General features: G+C 48.5%; 1 protein-coding gene across 4 annotated transcripts in view; it reads right to left on the reverse strand.

The window, feature by feature from the left end:
* Positions 1–768: 768 nt before the first annotated feature.
* The window catches only part of LOC119174122 (uncharacterized), a 101784-nt gene continuing 75535 nt past the window's right edge, over positions 769–27017 (reverse strand). For 3 of the 4 annotated variants that reach the window (XM_037424932.2, XM_037424929.2, XM_037424930.2), the window contains 2 exons: positions 9412–9577; positions 769–2054 (listed from right to left, as the gene is read on the reverse strand). In XM_037424932.2, coding sequence (XP_037280829.2) covers positions 1831–2054; positions 9412–9577 — 390 coding nt within the window. In that variant the 3' untranslated portion in view covers positions 769–1830. The remainder of the gene's footprint in view (positions 2055–9411; positions 9578–27017) is intronic. The other variant, XM_037424931.2, reaches the window with a different exon arrangement.

A 27017-nucleotide genomic window follows, 5' to 3' on the forward strand; every position in this document is an offset into this window, starting at 1 on the left:
AGATGTCTCTAGTTAGGAGACGCCGCCCAACTTTGTCAACCGCTCTTGATGAGGCGCTGTGTTCTCTCATAACAAGTGGAACGCAGCACGCCGACGGGTGAATTTTAGTTTTTAAAACTGTTGGTGCATTGAAAAGGCCAGAGCACGGAAAAAATGCGAGCTTCGCCAAGCTTGGGTGATCCTGCAGATCACCCCTAAGGTATTAGTTTATTTATTTAACATACCGATAGAGGCAAAATTGCGCTACCGAGACAAGCGATTACCATAAAAACTTTTGCTCAACGAACTAGAGTTAATGACGCCAAGCAATATATTTATAAAAACAGATGACGCCTACAAATAAAATGTTAGCTATGACATGCACATATTCCCGTTGGTTAAGGTAAGGAAAAGGTTCTTATGAATATAAAATGTTATAAACGAACTTTCATTAACATATATAATAATGTTATTTTTCATTATTATGATCAGCTATTGTGACCAACGGTTCAGGAAGGTGACCACCCATAAAAAGTAGTTTAATCTACAACCAAATCTCTTTAATATTTTCAATGCTTCTCAATGTCCCGACGTTTTTATGTTCTTCACAGGCCTTTTTTTTTCAGTATTCAGAGCGTCTGAGGACAGCAACGCTTACAATATTATACAGTTATTGTTCATCGACACACACGCATTAAATTTCGCAGGTGCTTGTCGCTGGCCTTGACAAGAGATACAGAGTAGCAATTTTTCTAGCACACTCCAGGGGCCTGTTTGAAGCGTCATTCATTCATTCATTCATTCATTTTATTACCTCAAAGGTCCCGGTTGGGATATTACATGAGGGAGTGTGTATTACAAAGACTAAAAATATAATGGCAGTTATGATAGGATAGTTTCGATGAGCCGTTTAAATGCTTGGGTGTCGATGATGGTGGCGACTTCAGTGGGCAGGTCATTCCAGTCTTGGGCTGTGCGCAGGAAAAACGATTGCTGAAAGGTCACAGTATGGGCTTGTGGTGGATATACTGCGTTACAGTGACTGATGCGGGAAATGCGGTGGGCTCTTCTGATGTATGGGTTATCTAAGGGCAAAGAGTGGAAGAATTTATTATAAAGGTTAAGACGTGCGATTTTGCGGCGCTTAGCCAGATCGGATAAGTTAATCTTTGCTTTTAGTACCGAGATGCTTGATGTGTATGAATAGTTAGATAGTATAAACCGTGCCGCACGGTTCTGGACAGATTCGAGGGCGTAAGTGAGGTTATTGTGGTGAGGGTCGAAAATCGCGCTAGCATATTCTAGGTTTGGCCGGACAAAGGTTTTCAGTGTTTGCGTCAACACTGCAAACAGACAGAGCTTTCTGGTGGTGTTTGACTTTCGGCAACAATACGAAGAATGCAGGATGATTATGGGGCACTACGCGCTTTTTACCCACTTAATTAGTGGGAATGAGAATGTTATCCTGGAGAAAAAAAAATGGATATAGGTGGCGGCTTCTTTTCGAATTTCGGCACAGTAAGCGGGTGATAATAATTTGAACCAATCCACAAGGACACCTACCTTTATCTATTGCCAAGGTCTACATTAATAAGTGTATTTGAACCTTGCTTGAAAACTATTAAATAACTAAAAATGCCTACAGGCGCTGGTTACGTTAGATTTTCTCATCACTGAAGAACAACAGCGTGAGGGTTTGAAATATTTGGAGCTGGAGAATACTTTGTTGGACTTCTCATTTCCCTTACACTCAGCGGGGATTTGACTGGTGTATGCGTACAGTACGGTTGCTTTTTGTCTGGGAGTCCCACTACAACATGCACACATTCCACGAGCGTGTCTTTCACTGTTTCAAAGGTTCCTCTTGTTTCCTCGTGTTACGGATTTCTGCATAAACAGCAAGCTAATGGGGAATGTTTTCTGAGAGTGTGTGACAATGATGTCATAATTGAACGCAACGCGTCCAGCTGTTGTGCCCGATACCTCGTAAATCGTGGATTTGAAGGCGTCAACAAAATCATTTTGTTTTTCTTCAGGAATCTTGGCATTCATTTTGAACAAGGGCACGTACAAATCTGCAGAAAAAAATAAACAAAGCAGAGTCATGCGTGGCGAGAATCTAATGAACAGAGTCAGCATTAGTAAGCAGCAAAACAAAACAATCATTGTTTCAATCTTAGAATTGTCACACAACAACACAATATACCGAAGGTGGCCCACAGTGACAGGCTCCAGTAATACCTCCTGTACTTGTACTAAAGAAATTGCAAGCTTTTAAGGAAGCCCCTGAAACACAAAAGTAATCATCTCTACGCCAAATGGTTTGTCTTCTTTGTCGAAAATAAAGATCACGCTGAGAAATCAGGCAATACATGAAAGGAAAACCTGATAACATATATTCTATTTTGAATAAACAAAGGCCAACCCGCCCACTGTCTATTGTTTTATAGCCTCAATGCTATGCTAATAAATGGAAACTATATTGAATAACCGGCCTCGTGTTAACGACGCGTGTTCGCACGTCTTTGGTGTAAGCCAGTGTAAAGAATTGATTACTCTTGCCGAGCTCTTGCCGAGCTCTTGCTCTTGCCGAGCTCTTGCTCTTGCCGAGCTCCAGACAAGGAGAGCAGAAAGGTGGGTCTTAAAATTAATCTTCAGAAAACGAAAGTAATGTACAACAACCTCGGCAAGGAGCAGCGCTTCGAGATAGGTAATAGTGCACTTGAAGTTGTAAAAGACTATGTCTACTTAGGGCAGGTAATAACCGCAGAGCCGAACCACGAGATTGAAGTAACTAGAAGAATAAGAATGGAGTGGAGTACATTCGGCAAGCACTCTCAAATTATGACAGGTAGATTGCCACTATCCCTCAAGAGGAAGGTATATAACAGCTGTATCTTGCCGGTACTTAGCTACGGAGCAGAAACATGGAGACTTACAAAGAGGGTTCAGCTTAAATTGAGGACGACGCAGCGAGCAATGGAAAGAAAAATGGTAGGTGTAACCTTAAAAGACAAGAAGAGAGCAGAATGGATTAGGGAACAAACGGGGGTTAAGGATATCATAGCTGAAATCAAGAAGAAGAAATGGACATGGGCAGGGCATGTAGCACGTAGACAGGATAACCGCTGGTCATTAAAGGTAAGTGACTGAATTCCCAGAGAAGGGAAGCGGGTTAGAGGGGGACAGAAGATTAGGTGGGCAGATGAGATTAAGAAATTTGCGGGTATAAATTGGCAGCAGCAAGCACAGGACCGGGTTAACTGGCGGAACATGGGAGAGGCCTTTGTCCTGCAGTGGACGTAGTCAGGCTGATGATGATGATGATGATGATGATGATGATGCCGAGCTCTTGCCTGAGATCTTGCTTGTGATATCTCAGGAATAAAGACCTAAGAGAACCAGGAAGAATAGCCATCGGCAATCGTTACATCGACTCAACAACCAGCAAAAACTTTCAAAAACATTAGTAGAGTTTAGCAAGAAATCAATTTCTTATAATGAGCATTTTCTTACGAATCTTTTGTAGCAGCATGGGTAGATTAAAAGACACCTAGTGTGAGGGGGAAGATATCTACGTCATGTGAATCGGTGCCATTCAAAATAGAAACGCGTTTCAGTCAAGTTGCTCATTATTTATTGAACATGAATATGAGGAGAGCTTTCAAAGTGACTTTTGAGCACCAAATGCCAGTGGCACCTTTACATACTGACCAAAACGGGAAAGATCGTGAGTAAACCTTTGGCGTAGTAGCAGTAGTTAACATATACGCCTGGACGCCATATATCCTATGGTGAATCCTGCACAAGGATGGCGCCAAAAGCACATAGAACTTACAGGGTGTTTACGGTAATCGCCTAAGATGACTCAAATGCCAAAGCCATTTTAACTGGGTAGCGTGAAAGAGCTAGCTTCGGAGAAACTCAGGTGTCGGCGTTGGTGTCGGGGCCGATGAAGACGTCGTTGGTTATGAGTGAAAAATGAACATTTTGTGTGCAACAGAGAAATAGAGAAAGATGAACATAAAGTAAGTAATAAAGAATTCTGGGTTCGAGTGCGCATCAAACCCGGGCATTTTTTCATGGAAAGCGGGTGTTCTACCAAACTGCCATACGTATGTTGTGAATGAAGGAAAAAAATACATTGCCCACCTTCTAAATGCAGTGAAAGAAACTTTCGTGCTTTACAAACACACGCGTCCTGTACACACGCTTCCCAACACAACATGAAATATTCCAATAATAATACTTGCTAGAAGCCTACATTGTCATCGGGCACGTGAATGTGTGATCGTCTTAATGATGTCATAGTTAAAAGCCGGTCACTCACGACAAAAAACACACACGTTACTGTACTTATCCGACATGAAGGGTGCAAAGCAAGTTCGAAGAGATTTCATGGACTGGAAGCTTTATGTACCAAGTAGAGACAGGATATCGCTATTGCGTTTAACTCTTCTTCTTCTTCTCCTGTTCTCATAACTCATACCTGATTGAGGGCATTCGCAGAGAATTAAGTGCTGTTTTTTTTCACTATCTCTTCACAATACTTCTTTTATAAGCTAGGAAAAGTTAATACAGCAAACTTAAGTACGGAATATTAGTATTAAAATGTTTGAAAGGTTGACGAACTTAGCTCCATATTCTTTAAGACTGACTGATAAATTCATCTATGGCGTAGTAAACCTCCATCTGACTGTAGCCCAGAGTGGAAGCGCCAAGTGATAGAACAGATTCGGATACTTCCAGACCCAAGTTTTGAAGAGTTAGTGCTAGGAATCTTCTTCTCAATGACGTATACCGGTGACAGGATAGAAAGTAATGAATAATTGTTTTCTCCTTCTTACAAAAAGACAGAGAGGAAACGCCACTCGACTTGCTTTTTGCAGGTAAAAGTTGAGGGATGTAACGCAGCAGCGAAGTTTGGTTATAGCCAATTCCACTATTTTCGACCACGATAGCTCACTGATCCGGGGAAATAAGAGGTGCTTGTATTCTGTAGAAGCTGTCAGACAGGGTCTGATAAGCATTTTTTAGTTTTAGCGGGCCTAATCATGCAATTTTAATGTACGCTGTCAATAGGAAAACCCGAATCATTGGCACCGAAAGCACCACCTTTGCTAAAGAATCAGTGCTTTCATTTCAAAACAAATCCTTATGTTCTGGTACCCAAATTACGTGAAGACATTGAAGGTGCGCGAGAACTAGTATTCTTAAAAGCTTTAGTAGAGGCGTTTTGTCAGATGTGGAAAGAAAACAACGCATAGATAAAGAGTCAGGGATAATTGCTACTACTGTAATTGAACTGCTTATATTTTGGAGATATAATATTCTGGCCATAAATTCCACCATAAAAACTGGGACAAAATCAGGCTGTCGTACAGAAAAAGACCACTCAAGTTGAGGGCAGGAGGGCAGTTGAGGGCATTTCTATGCCAGTTTTTCCTCAGTTTGCGATGAATCCGCTGCAATAACCCCATTCATTGGCAGAATATTTAGATGCTGTTTAAGAGTTGGTTTAAAATTCCATGAGGAAATAATTTGGCATAGTTGGGAAAATATCGTGGTAGGCAGTGTCTATGAATTTAGGTTTCATCGTTAAAGGATGCCCATCACGAATTTGTACATTTAGGGAGTCGAGTAATGTTTCTACAGATATGATTTGTGGCTGGCGGACTCTAGGACAATGCTCGGAGAAACATAAATTGGTAATGGAGATCTAAATTTTTGGAGTGCATTTAGACATTGATTCAATTCTTAAAGGCAAAGCTTAAAGTAGGTAGGCAATTAACTTTATTAAGGATTCAACGACGAATCACTGTCCCTGTCTAGGCTATGAGGAGCCGTCGTCCACGGAGCGTCATGTGATCTCCTCGGCGATAGCTCTGGCTCACTGGAAAGCCCAGATTTGGTCTACTGCAAAGCTTGAGGATTCCCTTTTTTTTACCTCTCCATCAGTTTATTTGCTGGAAATTACGATGAAGAAAAAAGTCGCTGCATTCACAAATGGCGCTTCCTCGATATACGTTCAGCCTTGCCGATTTCAGCAGCAGGTCAACGATGACTTTTCTACGACATTAATGGCTTCAAGTTCTTGACCAAAGATTTATCTCCAATATTGATCCACCAACGCATTTGTCCGAAACACTTCTGCCCTTAATCTGGTTATGGACTCTATCCAAGATTGCAGGAGTAAGAACGTGAAGAACGAATCAGACTTAGGCATGCTGTTTAACAAATATTTCAGCAGATTGTGATAAATAAGCTGAGTACAATGTCAGCTCGTTGCTTTCTTAACTAATTTTTCGAAGGATGGTAGACGTCTTGAAATCACTGGATATAATCAGTTATGGAAGAAAGTGAACAAATTTTAATGTTTCGCTGAGCAGGTATTGATGGCTGAGTCAAATGGAAGGCCTTTCCCGTCTCTTTTAAATGTCCAAAAAGTGAGAGCTGTTCATATTAGCACATAGCCTGAATATCAATATTCTGCCATCGAAAAAGAAACAGAAGCGTGGAAGGCGGTACCACAATATCTTGCAATTCATTCACACTCAATGAGCCGGGACTTCAACTTCCGATCGGCTTCACGAATGCTGAACAACTAACAACAATGTAAACGTTGTCATGAACACTGACATCTTTCTGATCGTCTGCTACTTGCGCTCGTTGGCATATCGGTGTCTTCTTTGCGGGTGAGTTTTCTTCTGAATTCCTTACTGCTGAACAGATACCAGAGGTCGTTTGACCGAAATCTAAAAATTTTCGTGGACTCTCTGTAGGAAGAACTTCATTTATTTTGTTGGGACACCAGTGCCTGTAACGACCGGTTAGAAAGGTAACCCATAATTTATTTGATCATTGTTCTAACGACGACCATCTTAGGCGTCTACCACTAGAAAAAAAAAACACCAGGCCTGCGCGGAAGCCCTAGCACTGTCACAGCAAAAACTAGAAGAGTGGCTCTTCAGAACCTTTTCTAAACACTCATTGGGTAACTACTACAAGCACACATGCTTGGTACCTACTAGGCCATTATTAATAAATTTATTTGGGTTGTAGGCCGGCAATAACTATGCTATTTTTCGTCATTCTTCTCGGAAGTGTGGTATCCAATAAACACTTGCCAGAAATTTTGTGCCAATTGTTCATGCAGCAGCTGGCGACGATGAGGAATTATGGCTGAAGGAATTATGGCGCCACAGGTAATAAGGGAACAATAACAAGCTTTTGTGGTGGGTTGGAGTATTGGACGGCCCACTCGTTACGCTATTCGCATTATGCGACGACTGGTTGTTCTTTCGCTGCTTTAAGACGCTTTATAAGTCGTATGAACGCGATTGCTTTCCCGACATCAAGCCTACCTAAGGCAAGTTTGATGAAAAGTTACAAGCACCGGCGTAACTCAGTGGTAGAATACTGTGCTGACAACTAGTGAACCCTGGTTCTATCCCCACTGTGTCATTGGTGCTAGGTTTGTTTTCCGATATCGCTCGAGGTGGTTACAGACACCGGCGGCGGTGGTGGACAACTGCGCGTGACCCGAGTAGTGGTCTCATAACAGCTTTCGCTGTAAAAGTAATTAGGTAGGGAGCTAATATTGAATGTTGGCCATTTTGAGGATTTTCGAAAACAATTATTGAAACCTTTATAGCATAGGTTTGCAAATCGGCACAGGGGCCTATAGCTGCCATTTCCGTGTTGTACCTCTGTGCATGCTGAACTCCTTGTTATCTGGGAAGGGTCTGTAAGCCTTTATTACACCATAAAGAAGCCAGTCTGTGATTACCTTGACGCATACTTGTGTGCAGGTATTGCGAAGCAGAACATTTCAGAAAGCTAGATGGAGAAAGGATGGGTGGAGTTTGCAAGACTCTCAAGCATTTTGATTGAGTTGTGAGTGTGAAATTACATTGTGCAGTTCAAACGTTGAAGCCGCAGCGCTACCTATGTCTTTTATGTGCGACCATAAACCGAGGAAGTCACAGCGGTCACCAAATCTTGCAGCTTTGTGGAGTAGTCAGGGGGCAGTACACTGAGCCCATGAATCCCCTCTCCCACCAAAATGTTTTTGTCATGGAATACAGAATGCTAAATGACCATTTGCCCACCCGGTCCCGCTTAACGTCACAGAAGTACCCCCTTTTTTCCCTAAAAATAAATCACAGAATATCCATGAAGTGAATGATGATGAGTGGGGTGAAGCGTCTATCAGCCCATCCGTGCTTCCGTCCGTCCGCGTCACCATCCGCGCGTTCATCCATGCATTCGTTCATCTGCCCATGCGTCCATCCGTCCGTACAGCCCCGCCGTGGTGGTCTAGTGGCTAAGGTACTCGGCTGCTGACCCACAGGTCACGGGTTCGAATCTCGGCTGCGGCGGCTGCATTTCCGATGGAGGCGGAAATTTTGTAGGCCCGTGTGCTCAGATTTGGGTGCACGTTAAAGAACACCAGGTGGTCGAAATTTACGGAGCCTTCCTCTACGGCGTCTCTCATAATCATATGGTGGTTTCGGGACGTTAAACCCCACATATCAATCAATCAATCAATCATCCGTCCGTACATGCACGCGTCCGTCCGTCTTCTAGTCTTTCCGTCCGTGCGTCCATGTAGTGAACACTCCAATTACCATCATCTCGCATCTCGCATCCCCTGTGGCACAAACCCGCTCCACGCGTCCTTCCATTCTTTCATTCATCTGATAGTCTGTCCGTTCGTTCATGAGCTCGTCCGAGCGTCTATCTAGTGAACACTCTAAGTACCGCCATCTCCCATCTCGCATCCCCTGTGGCACATACCCGTACTATAGGGGGTATGTGCCACCTGTGGCTACGTATGACAACAACGAAGGATGGACAGACCCACGCCTTAAGGATCTTCGCCCCTAAAAATGCTGACTTCACCTCTCCTGAAGCTCGTGCAGAATCAAGGCAAGCAAAACGCTTCTTGTATAAAAGGCTTGTGCTCTGTGCTTATTTACATAACGCTGCATCGACCAAACAATCATCGCCTAACGCGGTGTGGCAAGAGCAGCGTCGTCTAAATTTTGGTTCAAGCAGCACGATGTCGTAAAGCAGCACGTACAGACCTGGTGTCTAAAAAATAGTTTGTTCAGCGCAGGACCTAAGACAACCGGCTTTTATTGTTCGGCCTCACATTCAAAACTGGATACTCCAAATTAGAAACTTCAATGTCAGGTCTTTCAAATTTAGTATGTTTTTACGCATTAACTGTCACTCGTAAAACAATCACTCGCTAACGGCGTTTTCATGTAGAGACATGCCTCATGAGACCATGCATGGTGTACCACGGGTCATTTTTATGCTACACGTATTGCAACTCTAATTTTCTTCCCGTTTAATTGGTTATGCTCTCTCGTGGACGGCGATATATCAGACAATATGTCAAATATGCGAATCCTGAAAACTCACCAACACATGCGTTCACACTAGGTAGAATCCATTGGCTTCTGTAAGCTCTGCAGGATATTAAATTCAGCCCAGCGTAAGTCAAAGCCTTTTTCTCACGTTCCATCAACTCCTCTTCATCCACTGGACTGTCGAAGCAGAACCTTTCTGTAAAGGCTGCTCTCAAGTCCTGCGCAATTTGGATAGAACATTGTAGCAGGAATGGTAGGCGCAAACACCAATTACACCTTGAATGAAGAGTATGCAATGAGAAGAGAAAAAAATAAGTGAAGGACAGCTATTCCTTGATCAGCGAATATTCTGTTAGCACAATTTATTTAATCATTGCAGTTGCAGTTGCCCAGCACGTCGCGACCATGACTTGTACTCGAATGCGCATACTGAAACCCAAAATAAAGCAGACAGTCTAGCATTAGTGGTACTTTTTAGACCCTAATTGCGCAACGATTCTTCAATTTCACAAGTACAATAGGAGAATATAACCAGCACTTCACTATATTCTCAGGGCAAAGCAGTCTACGGCGCTACGTAGATTTCAGACTAATATACAAAACTTTTTCAGGCTTCACTTGTTCTAGCTTACAACATGCAAAACATATTGTTGCAGGCCTACCACAGCTTGGCTTGACGTTGGGTGGGAGTGTACACTACTATATGATCAGCATCACAGCGTCGGCAGCACAAAGGAACCATTGGAGGCCAAGCTGTCGAGCTAATCTTTTGATGATCGCCTTTACTGGTCTAAAAAATAGTGATGGTGACGTGGGCCCGCGGAGTCCTGGAATGGAGCCCCGACTATTTTCAGTAGTCTGACGTACGTAATTATAACAAGTTTTTGTTCCGCCCGTTCTACTGTGTTTAGAAGGAAGCTCGTGGTAATTCCAGGCTTAGTACAATACCCTTTGAAAAAAAAAACGCTGGCAAGACGTTTTTTTTTTCTAAGAAGAAGTATTACTGCCCCGCCACGGTGGTCTAGTGGCTATGGTACTCGGCTGCTGACCCGCCGGTAGCGGGATTGAATCCCGGCTGTGGCAGCTGCATTTCCGATGGAAACGGAAATGTTGTAGGCCCATGTGCTCACATTTGGGCGCACGTAAAGAACCCCAAGTGGTCTAAATTTCCGGAGCCCTCCACTACAGCATCTCTCATAATCATATGGTGGTTTTGGGACGTTAAACCCCACATATCAATCAAGAACAAGTTTTCCTGTATAGCCATGAGGAGCTTAATTTGATAATTATCACAACCTCGGGCATATATACTGAATCATTTCACAGCGAATACCACTGTGAAGTATATCTTAATGGATATTTTGTGGATACCTGAGGTGATGTTTACGACACGCGCCTATCAAAATGCACAACACATGTCTATTGAATCAAAATGAAAAGATGGGGAAAATAATTTGAGTAGTTCCAGCAATTCAGTCTCGACTTTTTTGCTAAAAGCTGAAAACCTAAGTAAGTAAATAAGCTAAAAACCCGGGTGTGCGTCCCAATGTGAGCAAAATTTTTTGAGGGCGCATTTTGAGTCTGGCAAAGGACAAAGGAGAGCGTATTGACACTATGTGAGAGAGAACGGGGTGCACAGAATGAGACGCTAATGAATAAACTAATCAGACTGCACCCCCCCCTCCAAAAAAAAGCAGTAGTAGCGGCTAAACAGTCTCGCGCTCAAGGGCCTTGGGTAACTCAGCGAGACTGTGGGATGATTATTAGCCACACATGCTGAAATTATTCAGTGTTCTTTCACGCCTAGCGACGCAAATGTAATGTATCTCACAGCTGACTAAGACAATACGAATATAACATAATCACGTAGTTTGTTGCCACATCTGCAGTAAAGACTTCATCCGCAAAGTGCGTTGGGCAAGCATGAACACATCCTATGTAGGCTTCTGTGGTAGCTCTCACAGGGCTTTCTCCACATGCGAAGGACCACCTGTCTTCAGAGAACAAAACATTGTTCGCAAAGACCCTTACTCTTACAAAGTGAAGGAAAGGCACTTGCTTTAGACAGGAAATTGAGCGCTCGAGAGTATAGAATGTGTGGTGATTGCAAGTTGCATCGGATTATTAAATCAGGACTAACGTATTGTAGCATGGTCGCTTGGTTTATATGAACACTCGTTCTTGACAATTTTTTTCACTTTCATCTTTTCATCAACGTCATGCCTATTTCTGTCGAGGCAAAGCGCAATGCTAGCTGGATATATCCATCCGCGATACATAACGTCAGAAGCCTCCGGAAATGACTCCAGCTTACTTCGGCTAGGTCTAGTTATGTAAGTGAAAGTTTATTCACTTGATTAGACATGTTTGCCACTGTTGCCGAGCAACAGCTTGCTGACTGAACGATGTGGCTAGTCGGATGTCCGTACTGCGTGCACTCACTACCATAGGTCGGCAAAACTTGCGGAGCTTACTCAGACTCACTCATGAAATATATTTTGAGCTTTAGACTAACTCGATTTCAGGATCACGAGAGTTTACCTGAAACAGACTCACTCTGACTAACACTGCCGAAAATGTCCTTCAACCGGACACACTCGGGTCGGACTGACCAAAGCATTGCTCACCCGTACTCAATCATACTCAGATTCATGGCTTAATCATGGTCTGAGTTAGTCTGAAAGCGTCAACTGATGAGTTCGTTAGCCTATATTTACCTTTTTCGACCACAGTGTCAATGAAATTTGGCCCCGATATCTCACGTAATCGGTGCTATTATTTTTATGCCGTTTAACGTAACACAATTGAAAACCAGTTCTGAGTGCTTCCAGACGAGTAAGGTCATTTTTTCTTGGAAGAGATTAAAGCATTAGATACTAAAATCAAAAAGATTCCTGGAAGCGTGCGTGGAGCGAGGTCAAGGCACTCGCCTACGTAATTTATGCATGTAATAATAAACACTGAAATTGTGTATGAACGACCCTGGTATATATAGAAGTCAGTAACGTAATTTTTTTTTTCAGTTTACGCAGCTATTGCCGCACATGCAAGCAAGGCGTACATTTCCACCCGTGAAGCAGTCGCTGTCATCTTTTCGCATTATTTTTGTGATGTCTAGCTTACATGAATTTCAGACAAGCCCAGCCGTGGTGGTCTAGTGGTTGTGGCTCTCGTGTGCTAACCCGAAGGTCGGGGAATCCAATCACGCCTGCGGAGGTGGCACTTTCGATCGAGGTAAAAAATTTTGAGGCCTCTATACGTAGATTTTTGTGGGTGTTAAAGGAAACCAATTGGCCGAAATTTCCAAAGCTCTCCACTACAGCCTCTCGCATCAACATTTTGTGCTTTTGAAACGATAAACTCTGAATAATATTAACGCGATAGCATTAAAAAGCTCGTTTTACAGAAATTCCAGGATCCGTGTCGGCATCACTGGTTGGGAGCAAAAATTCATAATCTTTGCATGACCGCAAAATGAGGAACGAGGCAAATGAAGAAACAAATTATCTGGGCCTGAAAGGGATTGAACCCTCGTCACTTGGGCGGCAAGTGGGTGTTCTACCACATAGACACGCGTCTAGTTCGGAACGCATGAAAATGACTTCCTCTGCTTGAAATTCCAGTGAAAGTAATTTGCATGCTTCACGAACGCATGCGTCTTGTATACATGCTTCACATCGTAACACGTACTACTGAAGTAATAACACGTGGTACAAGCATACATTGCGATCGGGCGTCAGATCATGTGATTATCATGGCTTCAAGCTTCAAAGCAGTCCACCCACTAATAAAGCGACACATGTTACTTCGCCTTTTCCCTTATTGGGCCACTCACCAGGTTTGACAATTTTGAGCTGACAAGTGCAATGCGTGGACGAGGCGTTCATGATCCCGTCTGCCAAAATTTGCAATGCTACGCGCCGCGGAAACGGGTCTAATTTTAAGATGAACGCCGCTACCCCTCCTTTCTGCTGGCGCTCGCCCAGAGAATGGAGGCATGCATGACGTGCGCGTATGAATGGCCCTATTTACATGGCAATGGAGTGATGTTGGTCCTCTACATAGACGACTCTGCTCTGGCGTTGCAAACAGTGGCACGTGACATGGCAAAAATTATTTAACACGGCATGCGTAGTTTATGTAATTTAATGCTTGAAGAGACCAATAAAGCTCTAGATGAATATTGCGACGCAATAGGAGAATGTCAGCGTCTTTTTCCATTATTCTCTCGTCAATTGCAACGAGATGCGGAGCTAATGTGGCGGCGTTTCGCATGCGTTCGTGTAACCCCGCGGTCAGCGCATCGAGCAGACGACCACCGTGGAGCGCTCCTACACGTTCGCACACTCACTGTGATCATCTATTCTACCACGCCTAAAAGCCGTTTTACATGACACAAGGAAGGAAGGAAAATAGAGGGAAAAGAAAGGCAAGGAGGTTAACCAGCCTATAGGCAGCCGGTTTGCTACCCTGCGCATGGGAGAGGGATGGGGAGATGAAAGAGAGCGGAGAGAGAAGATAGAAACAGCACATTCGGCAGCACACGCGCGCACACTCAGTCATAGTCCAGTCTTGTCTTTCGCGGTGTGGGGGACACCGCTAGGGGGCCATGGAGTGCGGACGTGTTGCGCGTCGGCTCCGCAACTTTCCTATGTTTTTGGTGGATTGTCGAATTTATCGTGGAAAACGCTTCTCACCATCGATCGGCGGCAGTTTCAAGGACTTCCCTGACACCAAGTTTTGCCAGGTGGGACCACTTTTTAGCCACTTATTGGCGCCTTTTATTCCACTACGAAAGCAAGAACGCCAAGTCCAGCGTTTCTGCGCACGACGCCATAGGCCGGCCGCTGCGGCGGTGGGGCCTGCAAGCCTAACGTGTCGCCGGACCTCCTCGGAGCTCCCGATCCCCGACGGCAGCGTACAAGGCCTTTGCCAGGGCTGAATGGATGTCGTAGAGGTAGAAGGAGAGGACATTCGGCCGGAAGATTTCGGCGAGGGAGCAGGATGGTGCAGCGTAAAGAGAACGAAACAGGCCGACGGCGCGTCCGAGTCAGCGCACGACCACAAGACGGAGACGCAGCAACAGGCGGCTGCCGCGGAGACTACAGGGATTGCCCCGGATACTGCCACAGCGGCGCAGAATAAAAAGAAGTGTGGTCGTTACTTGCAGCACCTCGCTAAGGCGAGCCGAATGCCAGAGCTACCACCCGATGGCTACAGGATCATTGTGCGCCCCCGCGGCGGATTCAACGGGGCTGAATACAAGATAGATCGCATTTACTGCTGCCTTCGTAACGCGGCAGGTATCGGTAGAGAAGCGGCTAGAGAGGACAGCATTTGCCTCAACGTTAAACAGAACGTCGTGGTGCTCGGCACTCCGTCCGCGGACAGAGCCAAACGCTACGGAGCCATCAGCAAGCTTTGCATCGGGAACCGAGAGTTCGAGGCGAACGCCTATCAGGCCGCCCCGGAGAACACTTCCAAGGGCCTGGTTAGGAACATTTCCAAAGACGAGAGCCCGGAGGACATCGTTAACAACCTAGTGACGCAGCGCAACCCCGGCGTGCTGCATGCCAAGCGAATGGGCACCACGGACATCATCATCGTATTGTTCGACGGTTTCCATGTTCCCAGACACGTATACTATGGACCTATGCTTGTGAGATGCTCCCTCTACAGAAAGCACATCGACGTGTGCTACGCGTGCGGGAGGCTGGGCCATCGCTCCGATGTGTGTCCCAACCCTGCCGACAAGATTTGCCGTGGCTGCGGAAGCAGTAACCCACCGTCTGACCATCGCTGCGAGCCGTGGTGTCAACTGTGTGGCAAGGATCATCTCACGGGTGACCGCGTCTGGAAGGCGAGATACAAGACTCCTTACATAGTCAAGCGTCGCCGCCTAGAGCGAAAGCGGCGTGAAGAAGAGCAAGCGGCCGCAGCGTCCGACAGCATCTACAACAGCGGCATTAGCACCGAAGGCAACGGAGGTTACTACAATCATTATCCGGCGTTTGACAGTCATTCACCCAACGCCACCCGAAGAGGACGCTCGACAAGCCGAGACGCGAGAGGCGGCGGCGGTAAATCCCGGTCCCGCTCTCGCAGCCGGACACCAAGGCCGAGAAGCATGTCGAAGACGCGCGATGGCGCCGTTCCGGGCGCCGCAGCTGTCAACCAAGGCACCCAACAAAGTCAGCAGCATCAGACGTGGCGGCAGCCGCAACAACAAGGACCCATGGGCACATGGCAGCAGGTGAGATGGGCGGATGTAGCCGCATTTCGCGCCGGCGGCGTTGTTTCGGCGGGACGTCCTGGCGGTCCCGCTGTCGGTGGCGGCGGTGGGAGCGAGCTCAAGCTAGCGGTAGAGCGAGCGCTAGAACAACGCATAGGACCAATACAATCGATAATTTCAGAGCTGAAACGCGAGAACACCGCCCTTAGAGCGGAAAATTCCAAATTGAAAGGAGAGGCTCCACGAATGCAACAACCGCAGCAACAGTCGACGGCGCCGCCACCACCGACGCCTCGGTCTTCGACTCCGTCGAGACCCGAGGCGGCGGGGATGAACACGGATGACGAGAGCAGTTTGGGAGAGGGGGCAGGCGGACGCGAAGACCGCCCGTGTATCGCGAAAAGGATAGCACTAGATCCTGCCAGGCACGAATCCACACAGCGATTTGGCCGTTATGATAAGCTACAGAAACAAATCGATACTATCGAGACCAGCCTCGATGAACGTTTTGCTAAACAGGTGGCACAGATGAATGACATGTTCAGTAGTGCGATAGCTAAGCTCTCTGAACAAATGACACAAATGCTCACCGCGCACACGGCGCGCATAGAAAACATTGAAGCGCGACTCCCGCCATCTGCGGGCAGACCGATTAGAACGGTGAGTAAGCCCTACGCTAGACAGCAACAGAATCAGCAGCAGCAGAACGCGCTGCCAGACGCCGAGCCGCAGATTCAGCCGCACCCCAGTCGCCTCGACGGTGATGGGCTAAATTAAACACAAGCATCACCATGGCTAGACACGCGCACACTCACACTAACACTCACAAACAACAGTACACGATCTGGCAGTGGAACTGCCGGGGATATAGGAGGAAGCGGGGAAATCTCGAGCAATTTATTCGAAGCCGTGAGACGAAACCGGACATTATCCTTTTGCAGGAAACAAATTATCCGGCAAAATTAGCTGGTTACAAAGCCATAAATGCAGCCGCGGCGGACAACAGGCGGAAAGAAAAACGTGCTACACAGCGCTCGGCGCGTGGTGTGACGCCGGGGGCGGCCGCGGGTCGCCGAGGGCGGGGTGATCCGCTCTCGTCGTCGGCGCGGCCGCGGTCGCTGCCGTCGCCCCCGCCGCGTCCGGCGCCGGTCGCCGCCGTGCTAGTTAGACGTAACATCACGGTGGCGCAGCGCGAACTTGAGTGCGTAAGGATACCGCATGTTTTTGTAGAATTAATTCCTAAGCGCGGCCGAGGCCTGTTTGTACTTAACGTCTAGAGTAAACCCACGCTACAGCACCGATTTGAGGAGATGCTCCGGAGAGCAAGCATGGCCGCCAACGGCGCACCTCTGCTAGTTGCGGGTGATTTTAATGCGCCCCATGGGGCCTGGGGATACACGCGTGAAACGCTCAAGGGCAAACACCTTTGGGAAGACTCGCAAGACCAACGGCTTGAACTGATCGCGAACCCCGCCGATCCGACGCGCCAGGGTAACAGCGTGAGCGCAGACACGCTACCGGACCTCGCGTTCGTGTCGAATGTCACAGCGGCGTCTTGGCAAAACACGCAGGAGGGCTTAGGGAGTGACCACTCTCTGATAGAGATTACGGTAGACACGGGCCCGAGCGTTCGTAGAACATACTCTGAAAGCACAGGCCGTAAACTCAAATTAGAGCAGTGGGACGCGTTCCGCAAAAAGAGAGCAGAAGGCGGGCGGGGTGACGAGCCGATCACGGATATAGACGAGTGGACCGCGACGCTCAATCGGGACGTAGACGCGGTAACGTGCCACATCCCGCCCGAAGCGAAGCTCGAAGTAATCGACAGCAGGCTCCTACACATGTGGGAAGCAAAGCAAGCCCTACTCAAGAGGTGGAAACGCCAAAGACATAACCGGGCGTTGAGGAAACGCATAGCACGGTTAGACAGAGAAATTGAAGAACATGCGTTCCAAGTCTGTAGGTCACAATGGGAAGACCTGTGCAACGGCCTCGAACGACAGATGCGAGGGGCGAGTGCTTGGCGCCTTTTCCGGCACCTATTGGATCCGGAAGATACTCGTGCCGCTCAAGGCCATAAAACTCGGAGACTTGTGAACGATCATAAAGGCGATGACCTGCTCGGTGCAATACGTGACCGTTACTTTAAGTCGGCAGAGAGCGTCCAACACCCAGATTATGACGGCGTTGCTAATGAGCAACTAGACGCCGAATTTAGCAAAGCGGAAATTCGGGCAGTCTTTTTTGAACTAAACACCCGATCGGCGCCCGGCCTGGACCGGGTTTCGAACAAGGCTCTCCGCAACTTAGATGACGAGTCAATCTCCCGATTTGTGACTTATATCAACGAGTGCTGGCAACGCGGTTCCCTTCCTGAAGCGTGGAAAAGAGCTCGAGTTATCATGATTCCTAAACCGGGCAAGCAGGTTGCGCTTGATAATCTAAGGCCAATTTCGCTCACGTCTTGTGTAGGAAAAGTTCTGGAGCACGCAGTCCTCAAACGCGTGACTGACTTTCTCGAAGTCCGCGATGTATTTCCGCACACCATGCTAGGATTCCGCCGCAATCTCTCCGCACAAGACGCGTTGCTTCAGCTGAAGCACCACATTGTTGATGACATTACCAGCTCAACCAAGGCGATCCTTGACCTAGATATTAAAAAGGCCTTCGACAGCGTTTAACACGAAGCAATTTTAAACAGAGTTCAAACATTAGGACTAGGACAAAAAACATATAATTACATACGCGACTTCCTTGCCGGCAGACGCGTACGCGTCGTCGTTGGAGATGTGGAACTGCAAGAATTTCAGTTGGGCTCGAGGGCCACGCCACAAGGCTCCGTAATTTCGCCATTACTCTTTAATTTAGTTCTATTGGGGCTACCCGAGAAATTATTAGGCATACAAGGATTGTATCACAGTATCTAGGCGGATGACATCACCCTCTGGGTTCCCGGCGGAGGTTGTGATGGTCACGTCGAGCGTACGCTCCAGGCAGGTGTAGACGAAGTTCAGGAGTACTTGCGAGGAACGGGCCTCGAAGGCTCGACAACCAAGTCGGAACTTCTAATCTACAAACCTACAAGTAGAGGTCGCAAAACCCCGCGCGACGAGGAAAGAGAGTGCTACAAAATAAGCGTTCTATTGGCAGATGGCACTCCCATTCCACACGTAGACAAAATTAGAATTCTGGGGTTACACCTGCAGGCAAACGGCCATAATGGTGAGACGGTGCGAAGACTACGTAGTTCGGTAGACGACACGATCCGACTCCTACGTCGTATCACGAACAGACGTACTGGTATGCGCGAACACTGCGCGATCCGTCTAGTGCAGGCGTACGCAATAAGCCGTATAACATACGTTGCCCCCTACCTCAAATTGCTAGGCTCAGAAAAACACAAGATCGAATGTATATTACCAAAGGCTTTCAAGAGAGCAATTGGAGTTCCACTGAATGCGAGCACTGAAAAGTTACTAGAACTTGGACTGCACAACTCACTCGACGAGTTAATTGAGGCCCATGTCCTTTCGCAAAACGAACGCTTGTCGGGGTCTAAGACGGGTCGACACATCCTCGAGTCATTTGGCATCCGGTACCACACTCAGCAGGGAGAAAAAGCGGATGTTCCTGCCTCGGTTCGCGACCGCCTAATTGTTCCGCCGCTTCCTAAGAATATGCACCCGACGCACCACGTCGGGCGCCGTAACCAGCGAGCTAGTGACCTTCAAAAGAAGTACGGCACTAGCGACAAAGTTGTGTACGTAGATGCCGCGAGATATGAGGACGGGAGACACGCACACGCCGCTGCGGTCGTTGACCGTGCGGGCAAATGCCTCGCGAGCGCCACGGTGACCACGGGACATACGGAGGCGGCCGAAGAAGCCGCAATAGCCCTAGCAATCGCCACGGTGCCGAACGCTACGATCGTAATCAGCGACTCGCAGGCAGCAATCCGCGGCTTCGCGCCCGGCCGCGTCTCGCGGGAAGCGGCCCGCATCCTTAAGAGGTGCGGTGATGGTGACTCAGCGTCGCGATCGCCACAACAAAATTTAACAGTCTTACTCCTTTGGACCCCGGCACACACCGATGTCCCGCTTCCGGGCAACGAGGCGGCCCAAGGTCTCACTCGCCGAGCCGCGGCACATTCCGTGGCCGCCGCCTCCGCTCCCGAGAGCGGGGCTTCTGATCTGCCGGATCGAGACACTTTGACAGACACGCAGCGACAACACAGACCACAATGGTCGTGGGGTGATCGTCTCATCACGTTCCGAGATATTACGCAACACTACAGACTGGAAAGGCGAAAGTTCCCGCCACCACATGACAAATTAAACACACACGATGCCGTAAGCTATCGCTTACTACAAACCCACTCTTACCCCAGCCCGGTCGTCTTACGCCACTGCTACCCGCACTTATACATTACCGATCTATGTAAAGCATGCGGGCACAGAGCAACGCTGCGCCACATGCTCTGGGAATGCGCCGATAACAATGGTCGAGAAACGGCCGCCGTTCGCGATGCGCCTATGGCGGCTGCCAATACCAGGCAACAGGAAGCCTCGAGCTCACTCGTTCCCGCCGCCGTCCCGCCTGCGGGAGCCGCGGGGGACCTTCTCCGTCGGCGACGCCGCCGCTGGGAGGCGGCGCTCAGAAGCTCGGAGCTCAACGACCAGCTCTGGGCTGTCCGGCAGGCCGAAGATGCCGCCCGAGTTCAGGGACTCAGCGCCGCCATCTGAGGCCACTGTCACACCTGTCCCGTTTATTAGGGAGGCGATCGCCGGGCTAATTCCAAGAGCCGAAGTATCGGCCCCCCCGAACCGCACCACGAAAGCGTGGACAATTTAGAAGTGGTCCTTTTTGGCGCGCCAGCGGACGCCGGCTGTGGCCCAAAGAACAAGTCAGAGCCGAGAGTTGATCAACAAACAAATTATATTCTCAATAATGGCAGATCGAAAATAATACACAAAAATGCACACTCCACAATAGTTGCATACAATATGTCACCAATCAAACCAATCAATCAACGTACTACACAATACAATCAGCCACACTTGAAACAACGGACACGGACAACAATACGCACAACAATGCAGTCGCATACATTGAACAACCAAGACACTTAAAGACTAAAGAGATAGAAAACCTATTCAGTCCAAAGTTCTTGGAACCAAAGTCGAGATGATACTCTTCCGAGAATCACTCACTCAAAGTCCAGCGTTGTTGTCGTTCCGCAGCCCTCGAAGTTTCTCTTCCAGGAAACCTCGCGTCCTCAAATGGCCACTCTCCAAGCTTCAAACTTCTTCGCCGGAAATCCGTCGGCTTCACACACGCAGCTGTTGCCCGCGTCTTCGCTCGATAGCGGTAAACCCACGCTCTTGCCTGTAGCTCGAGCCGTCCCTACGGACCAAAACTTCGCCGACTACACGGCAGAATCCCTACGCGCTCTGGCGCTCACTTCCGTCTTCTCCTGTTCTGTCACTACGGGCAGAACCTTCGCCGACTACACGGCGGAATCCCTACGCGCTCTGGCGTTAACTTCCGTCTCCTCCTGATTTCTCGTCTCGGCTGCTCGGTTAAATACCTTGCGCGCGACTTTCCAGATGTTTCTCGTCATTTCGTCGGCGCGATACGCAGCGAAGGCTGGGAAAAGGCACGAGACGGTTCGACTGCCCTCTCCGGAGGATGATTCACTCGGTCTGACCCCGCCTCCTTCGTTCTAGAAAAATCGCGGCCTTGCTGGGCCGCCGATGTGGGGTGAGGAGGATCGTCTGCGAAGCCGTGCTTCTGCGGGGAGAGCGCGCGCCCGGGAGCCCTGGATGTTTGCTTTCTTTTTTCTTTCTTTTTACCTCGCGGCGTTTCTGCCGCCCGTTGTCGCAAGGATTTGGCGGCGCGCTCTTTTTTAGCGCTCGTTCTGTGACACTGCCCCCCACTTTAAGAATATTATCTCATAATATTCAAAACCACACAAACGAGCGCGAACAGTCACCACACATTCTCACAGACTGTAATACAATCCGTCGCTCATGACACTTCACATTCACAATATATCACTCAATACAATCGTACATTGTAGTTCAATTCCACAACACATGAAATATAGCCACAGGTACATGCCTACAACACTTCATCACACATTCTACACAATACAAACGTACAAAGTTCTGTCTATACAACAATTATACAACACTATACATCGCACCATCGCACAGAACACTGACTCACTCGACATACACTTGAGACACAGGATAACAAGAACATTAACACAACATATGTCACACAGCCCTGCCAAACACAATCTGATTCCACCTCGGCACCTATCCTGTGTGTTTCGAGCTGCGCTTGCGTCCCTTTTTGCGGTGCTCGCTCGATCTCTTCTTGTGCTTCCACGTTCTTTTTCGGCGAGCCCTTTCCAACGACGATATCTGAGGCGTCGTCTCAGCCATCGTTGTCTCTTTCGACACCGTTAACGCGTCATTACATTCGACGGGTCCTGTCTGTTTATTTACCCGCTTGATGATGCCTCTACATCTTACCCGGCTGGCCAACTCCGTCTCCTTTACACTGTCGGTCGGTTGAGGTCGTGCCGACGTACGTCCAGTTGCTCGGCTTGTGAACTTATTCGACACGATCGTCTTCTCCTTCGCTGTCTCTTGCGCCGCAGCTTCACCTTGGGATCTAGCGAGATCCGTCACGGGATGTTCCTCCACTGTATCTCGCGGCCGTTGTGTTGGCGAGGGCTCTATCTTCGGGTCTTCTCCCAAACATTCTGGATCATTCGGCCCTCGCGCCCCGTCGATGTTTCCGATGACAAGGTCGTAAAGGGGGGTCGTCATGCATAACGCAGTAACCTTCCCGCTGAAGTACGGGGTTTCAACCTCAATTTCTGCTTCGGGAAGCATCCGGACGGTACGGTCAATTAGGCAAACCGGTTTCGTTCTGCCTGTCAACTCTCTTTCCCGTACCAAATTTCTCCTCACGATAACCGTGGAGCTACCGGTGTCTCTTAGAACCGTAATCTTTTTGTCCGCAACTTTTCCAGGCAGCGCTGGCATTCCTTTCGTAACACCGGTTGGCTGTTTTGACATTACAGCACCAACAATAGGAATTTTCTCCCCATTTTTCAATTCTACGAATCCATCAGTGACGGCATTATTATCAGATTTCGGTGCCGCTTGAACACAGGATACCTGGTGAGTTTGACTCACTCCGTTCCGACAAGCATCTGCTTTGTGCCCAGTCTGACCACACTTAAAACATTTCACTACCGTAGGGCTCGTAAAGATCGTTCGACAGTTTTTCGCGCGATGACCCACTCGGTTACACAGAAAACATCGCTGCATGCTCTCTGGTGCACGCTTCTTTTCTTCAGGAGCCAATTTCTTCGAATCCTCGGGACAATCCTTCTTGACCTTGGCCAAATTAGTTCCTCCTTGCGCTTCTAAGAATTGATCAGCCAATTCAAGCATTCCTTCAAATGACTCCGCCTTCCTCTCTTTCAAATACAGCGACAGGCTTGGGTGGCAACTAGTAAGAAATTGTTCTTTAATTAGCAGCTCTCTAAGTTCATCGTACTCCTGTGCTGTCCCTGAAAGTTCAATCCATCTGTCGAAATAATGGCAAAGTCGGGCGGCATACTGCGTAGCCGTCTCACCATCAGCTGGCTTTCCTGTCCGAAATCTGCCCCGGAATCCTTCCACAGTGAATCTAAATCGCTTCAGCAAAGCAGCTTTCACCTTTGCGTAGTTGGCTGCATCGGTCGGCGTCAGCCTACCGTACACACTGAGCGCTTCACCACTCAAGCAAGTACTCAAAGCAGTTGCCCATTGATGTTCCGGCCAATTCTGGCTCTTCGCAATCGTCTCAAATCTGTGGAGGTACGCGTCTAGGTCGTCCTTCCTTTCATCAAACGCTACGAACAGCTTGCTTGGGTTCAAGCGGAAGCTGTGATCTTCCCGTTCGCTGCTTTCAACTCTAGCTTGGACGGGAGTTTCACTTCGCTGTTGCAAACGGAGCCGCTCGAGTTCCATCTCGTGCTGCCGCTGCCGCTTCCTTTCCTCTCTTTCTTCTTTCAGCTGGCGTTCTTTTGCCTCTCTTTCTTCTCTCGCCCTTTCGGCTGCCAACTTTTCTCGCTCCAGCTCCAACTTCAATTGCTGCTCTCGTTCTTCCTTCAGCTGTCGCTCTTTTGCCTCTCTTTTTTCTTTCAGCTGTCGCTCCTTTGCTTCTCTTTCTTCTCTCGCCCTTTCAGCGGCCAGCCTTTCTCTCTCCAACTCAGCTGCCTTTTCTTCCTTGGCCCTCTCTGCCGCCAACCTCTCTCTCTCCACCTCAGCTTCTTTTTCCGCTTTGGCTCTTTCGACCGCCAACCTCTCTTTTTCCAGCTCGGCTGCTTTTCTTCTTTGGCTCTCTCTTTTTCTTCTTTTTCCTTCTGGGTGACCCACTTCCGTAGTTCGACGCCAGAAAGACCCATCTTTTCACCAAGAGCAACTAACTTTTCGAGATCCATTGTGTCTCGCAAATAAAACCTTGCCACGTGCAAAAAGTATCTGCCTAGATCAGTCTATCGGAGCACTCCCCTGCACTCGTTAACGAGAACACTGAACAACACACAAAATCGTTCCGATAGCACTATCAACAATTCGAGGCTCTTTCTCACTGCTTTGGACACACTGTGCACCAAAAGGTCCTGATTCGCGGACGCCAGATTAATTGTCACACCTGTCCCGTTTATTACGGAGGCGATCGCCGGGCTAATTCCAAGAGCCGAAGTATCGGCCCCCCCGAACCGCACCACGAAAGCGTGGACAATTTAGAAGTGGTCCTTTTTGGCGCGCCAGCGGACGCCGGCTGTGGCCCAAAGAACAAGTCAGAGCCGAGAGTTGATCAACAAACAAATTATATTCTCAATAATGGCAGATCGAAAATAATACACAAAAATGCACACTCCTTAATAGTTGCATACAATATGTCACCAATCAAACAAATCAATCAACGTACTACACAATACAATCAGCCACACTTGAAACAACGGACACGGACAACAATACGCACTACAATGCAGTCGCATATATTGAACAACCAAGACACTTAAAGACTAAAGAGATAGAAAACCTATTCAGTCCAAAGTTCTTGGAACCAAAGTCGAGATGATACTCTTCCGAGAATCACTCACTCAAAGTCCAGCGTTGTTGTCGTTCCGCAGCCCTCGAAGTTTCTCTTCCAGGAAACCTCGCGTCCTCAAATGGCCACTCTCCAAGCTTCAAACTTCTTCGCCGGAAATCCGTCGGCTTCACACACGCTGCTGTTGCCCGCGTCTTCGCTCGATAGCGGTAAACCCACGCTCTTGCCTGTAGCTCGAGCCGTCCCTACGGACCAAAACTTCGCCGACTACACGGCAGAATCCCTACGCGCTCTGGCGCTCACTTCCGTCTTCTCCTGTTCTGTCACTACGGGCAGAACCTTAGCCGACTACACGGCGGAATCCCTACGCGCTCTGACGTTAACTTCCGTCTCCTCCTGATTTCTCGTCTCGGCTGCTCGGTTAAATACCTTGCGCGCGACTTTCCAGATGTTTCTCGTCATTTCGTCGGCGCGATACGCAGCGAAGGCTGGGAAGAGGCACGAGACGGTTCGACTGCCCTCTCCGGAGGATGATTCACTCGGCCTGACCCCGCCTCCTTCGTTCTAGAAAAATCGCGGCCTTGCTGGGCCGCCGATGTGGGGTGAGGAGGATCGTCTGCGAAGCCGTGCTTCTGCGGGGAGAGCGCGGGCCCGGGAGCCCTGGATGTTTGCTTTCTTTTTTAGATGCGGAGCATCTTATACTCGCGCCTTGTAGTGCGCCGTCCGCGCCGTCCGCACCGCTTCTCGAACATTCGACAGCTGACGCGCGCGCATGCGCCGTCGCGCCGTCGCCCACTCTTCCACCATCTGTGCATCCCTTCCTCCTCTACACACCGCGCGCGCTTCACTCCTCCACCATCTGTGCACCCTTCCTCCTCTACACACCGCGTTCGACATCTACAATTCTCCTGATTCTCCAGTGGACGCGCATGTGGCGTCGCGCTTCGAGAACATTCAACAGCTGACAGTGCATGCGCCGTCGTGCTGTATATATACTCAAGGTCGGCGCTCGCTCGCTCAGTTGCCGCTCGTCGGTTGGTTTGTACGGCGCGTCGACGTCCAAGGTCGCGGTGAAATGAATTCCAACGAATCCACAAACACAATGATCGACGTCCCTTCGACCAGCGCCGCCCTTTCGCATACGTGTGTACGTGTTCACTCATTTAACACCCCCTCCTACAACCACGTTAACCAATTTAGCCATCGACCCAAGTAAGTCGCAATTTAACACCCCATTTCACAACCACGTTAACCAATTTAGCCATCGACCCAAGTAAGTCGCACTTTAACACCCCGTTAACCAATTATATGGTCCGCATCCTCCTCAGTGTTCCCCCGAGGGAAGCTGCGGGCAATTTTTTTTCTTTTTACCTCGCGGCGTTTCTGCCGCCCGTTGTCGCAAGGATTTGGCGGCGCGCTCTTTTTTTAGCGCTCGTTCTGTGACAGCCACCAAGACCAAGCTGCCGGCCAAGTTCTAATAAAGTTTCCTCTCTCTCTTTCGCGGTGTGTGACATGGCTGTTACAGTCACTTGTTCAAGTCGGTGTCGCTTAGGAATTTCAACAGAGCCTTCGTCGCTTTCTGTTGCAAGGTCTTCTCTCGGGCACTTTACAGAATAGTGTCCACAGACATTTGGCTGTTGTCGATGCGCGCAAAAGCAGACGCCAGTGACTGTGTCTGGATTTCATACAATGAACAGTCACACAGGATGTGGTGTAGCGTCTCTTCGCAATGACAGGCATCGCAGAGAGCGTTGTCGGCCATTCCTATGACAAAGGAGTAAGATTTTGTAAAAGCCACTCCCAGCCATAAGCGATAAAGAAGGGTGGCTTCTCTTCGGTCGAGTCCAGTGGGCATGCGGAGAGTCATCAAAGAGGACAGGTGGACACATGACTCAAAAAATGGCAGCATATCTACGGAGTGAATGATGGAGAGTGGGGCGAAGAATTCGTCCGGTCATTCGTTCTTGCTCCCGTTCGTCCATGCGTCCATCTGTGTGACCATCCATACGTCCATCCGCCCGTCCGTGCGTGCGTCTGTTCGTGACTCCGTCCCAGCGTTCGTCCATGCATCCGCCCCAGCGTCTATTCATGCGTCCATCCATGCATCTGTCTGTGTGTCCGTTCGTCCATCTATTCAACACTCCAAGTACCACCATCTCGCATCTTTACATCATATATTCCCCATATAGAAGCACCGCCATCCAGCGGACATTCCAAAGACTAAACGAGAAGTGGCACACGCACACTTTCTTGCGGCTTGCGCTTCGAGTCTACTTCCCACCTTTAACCACCTCAAGCTCATGGTA

This window comes from Rhipicephalus microplus, chromosome 5 (assembly GCF_043290135.1).
Source record: "Rhipicephalus microplus isolate Deutch F79 chromosome 5, USDA_Rmic, whole genome shotgun sequence".
NCBI lineage: Eukaryota > Metazoa > Arthropoda > Arachnida > Ixodida > Ixodidae > Rhipicephalus > Rhipicephalus microplus.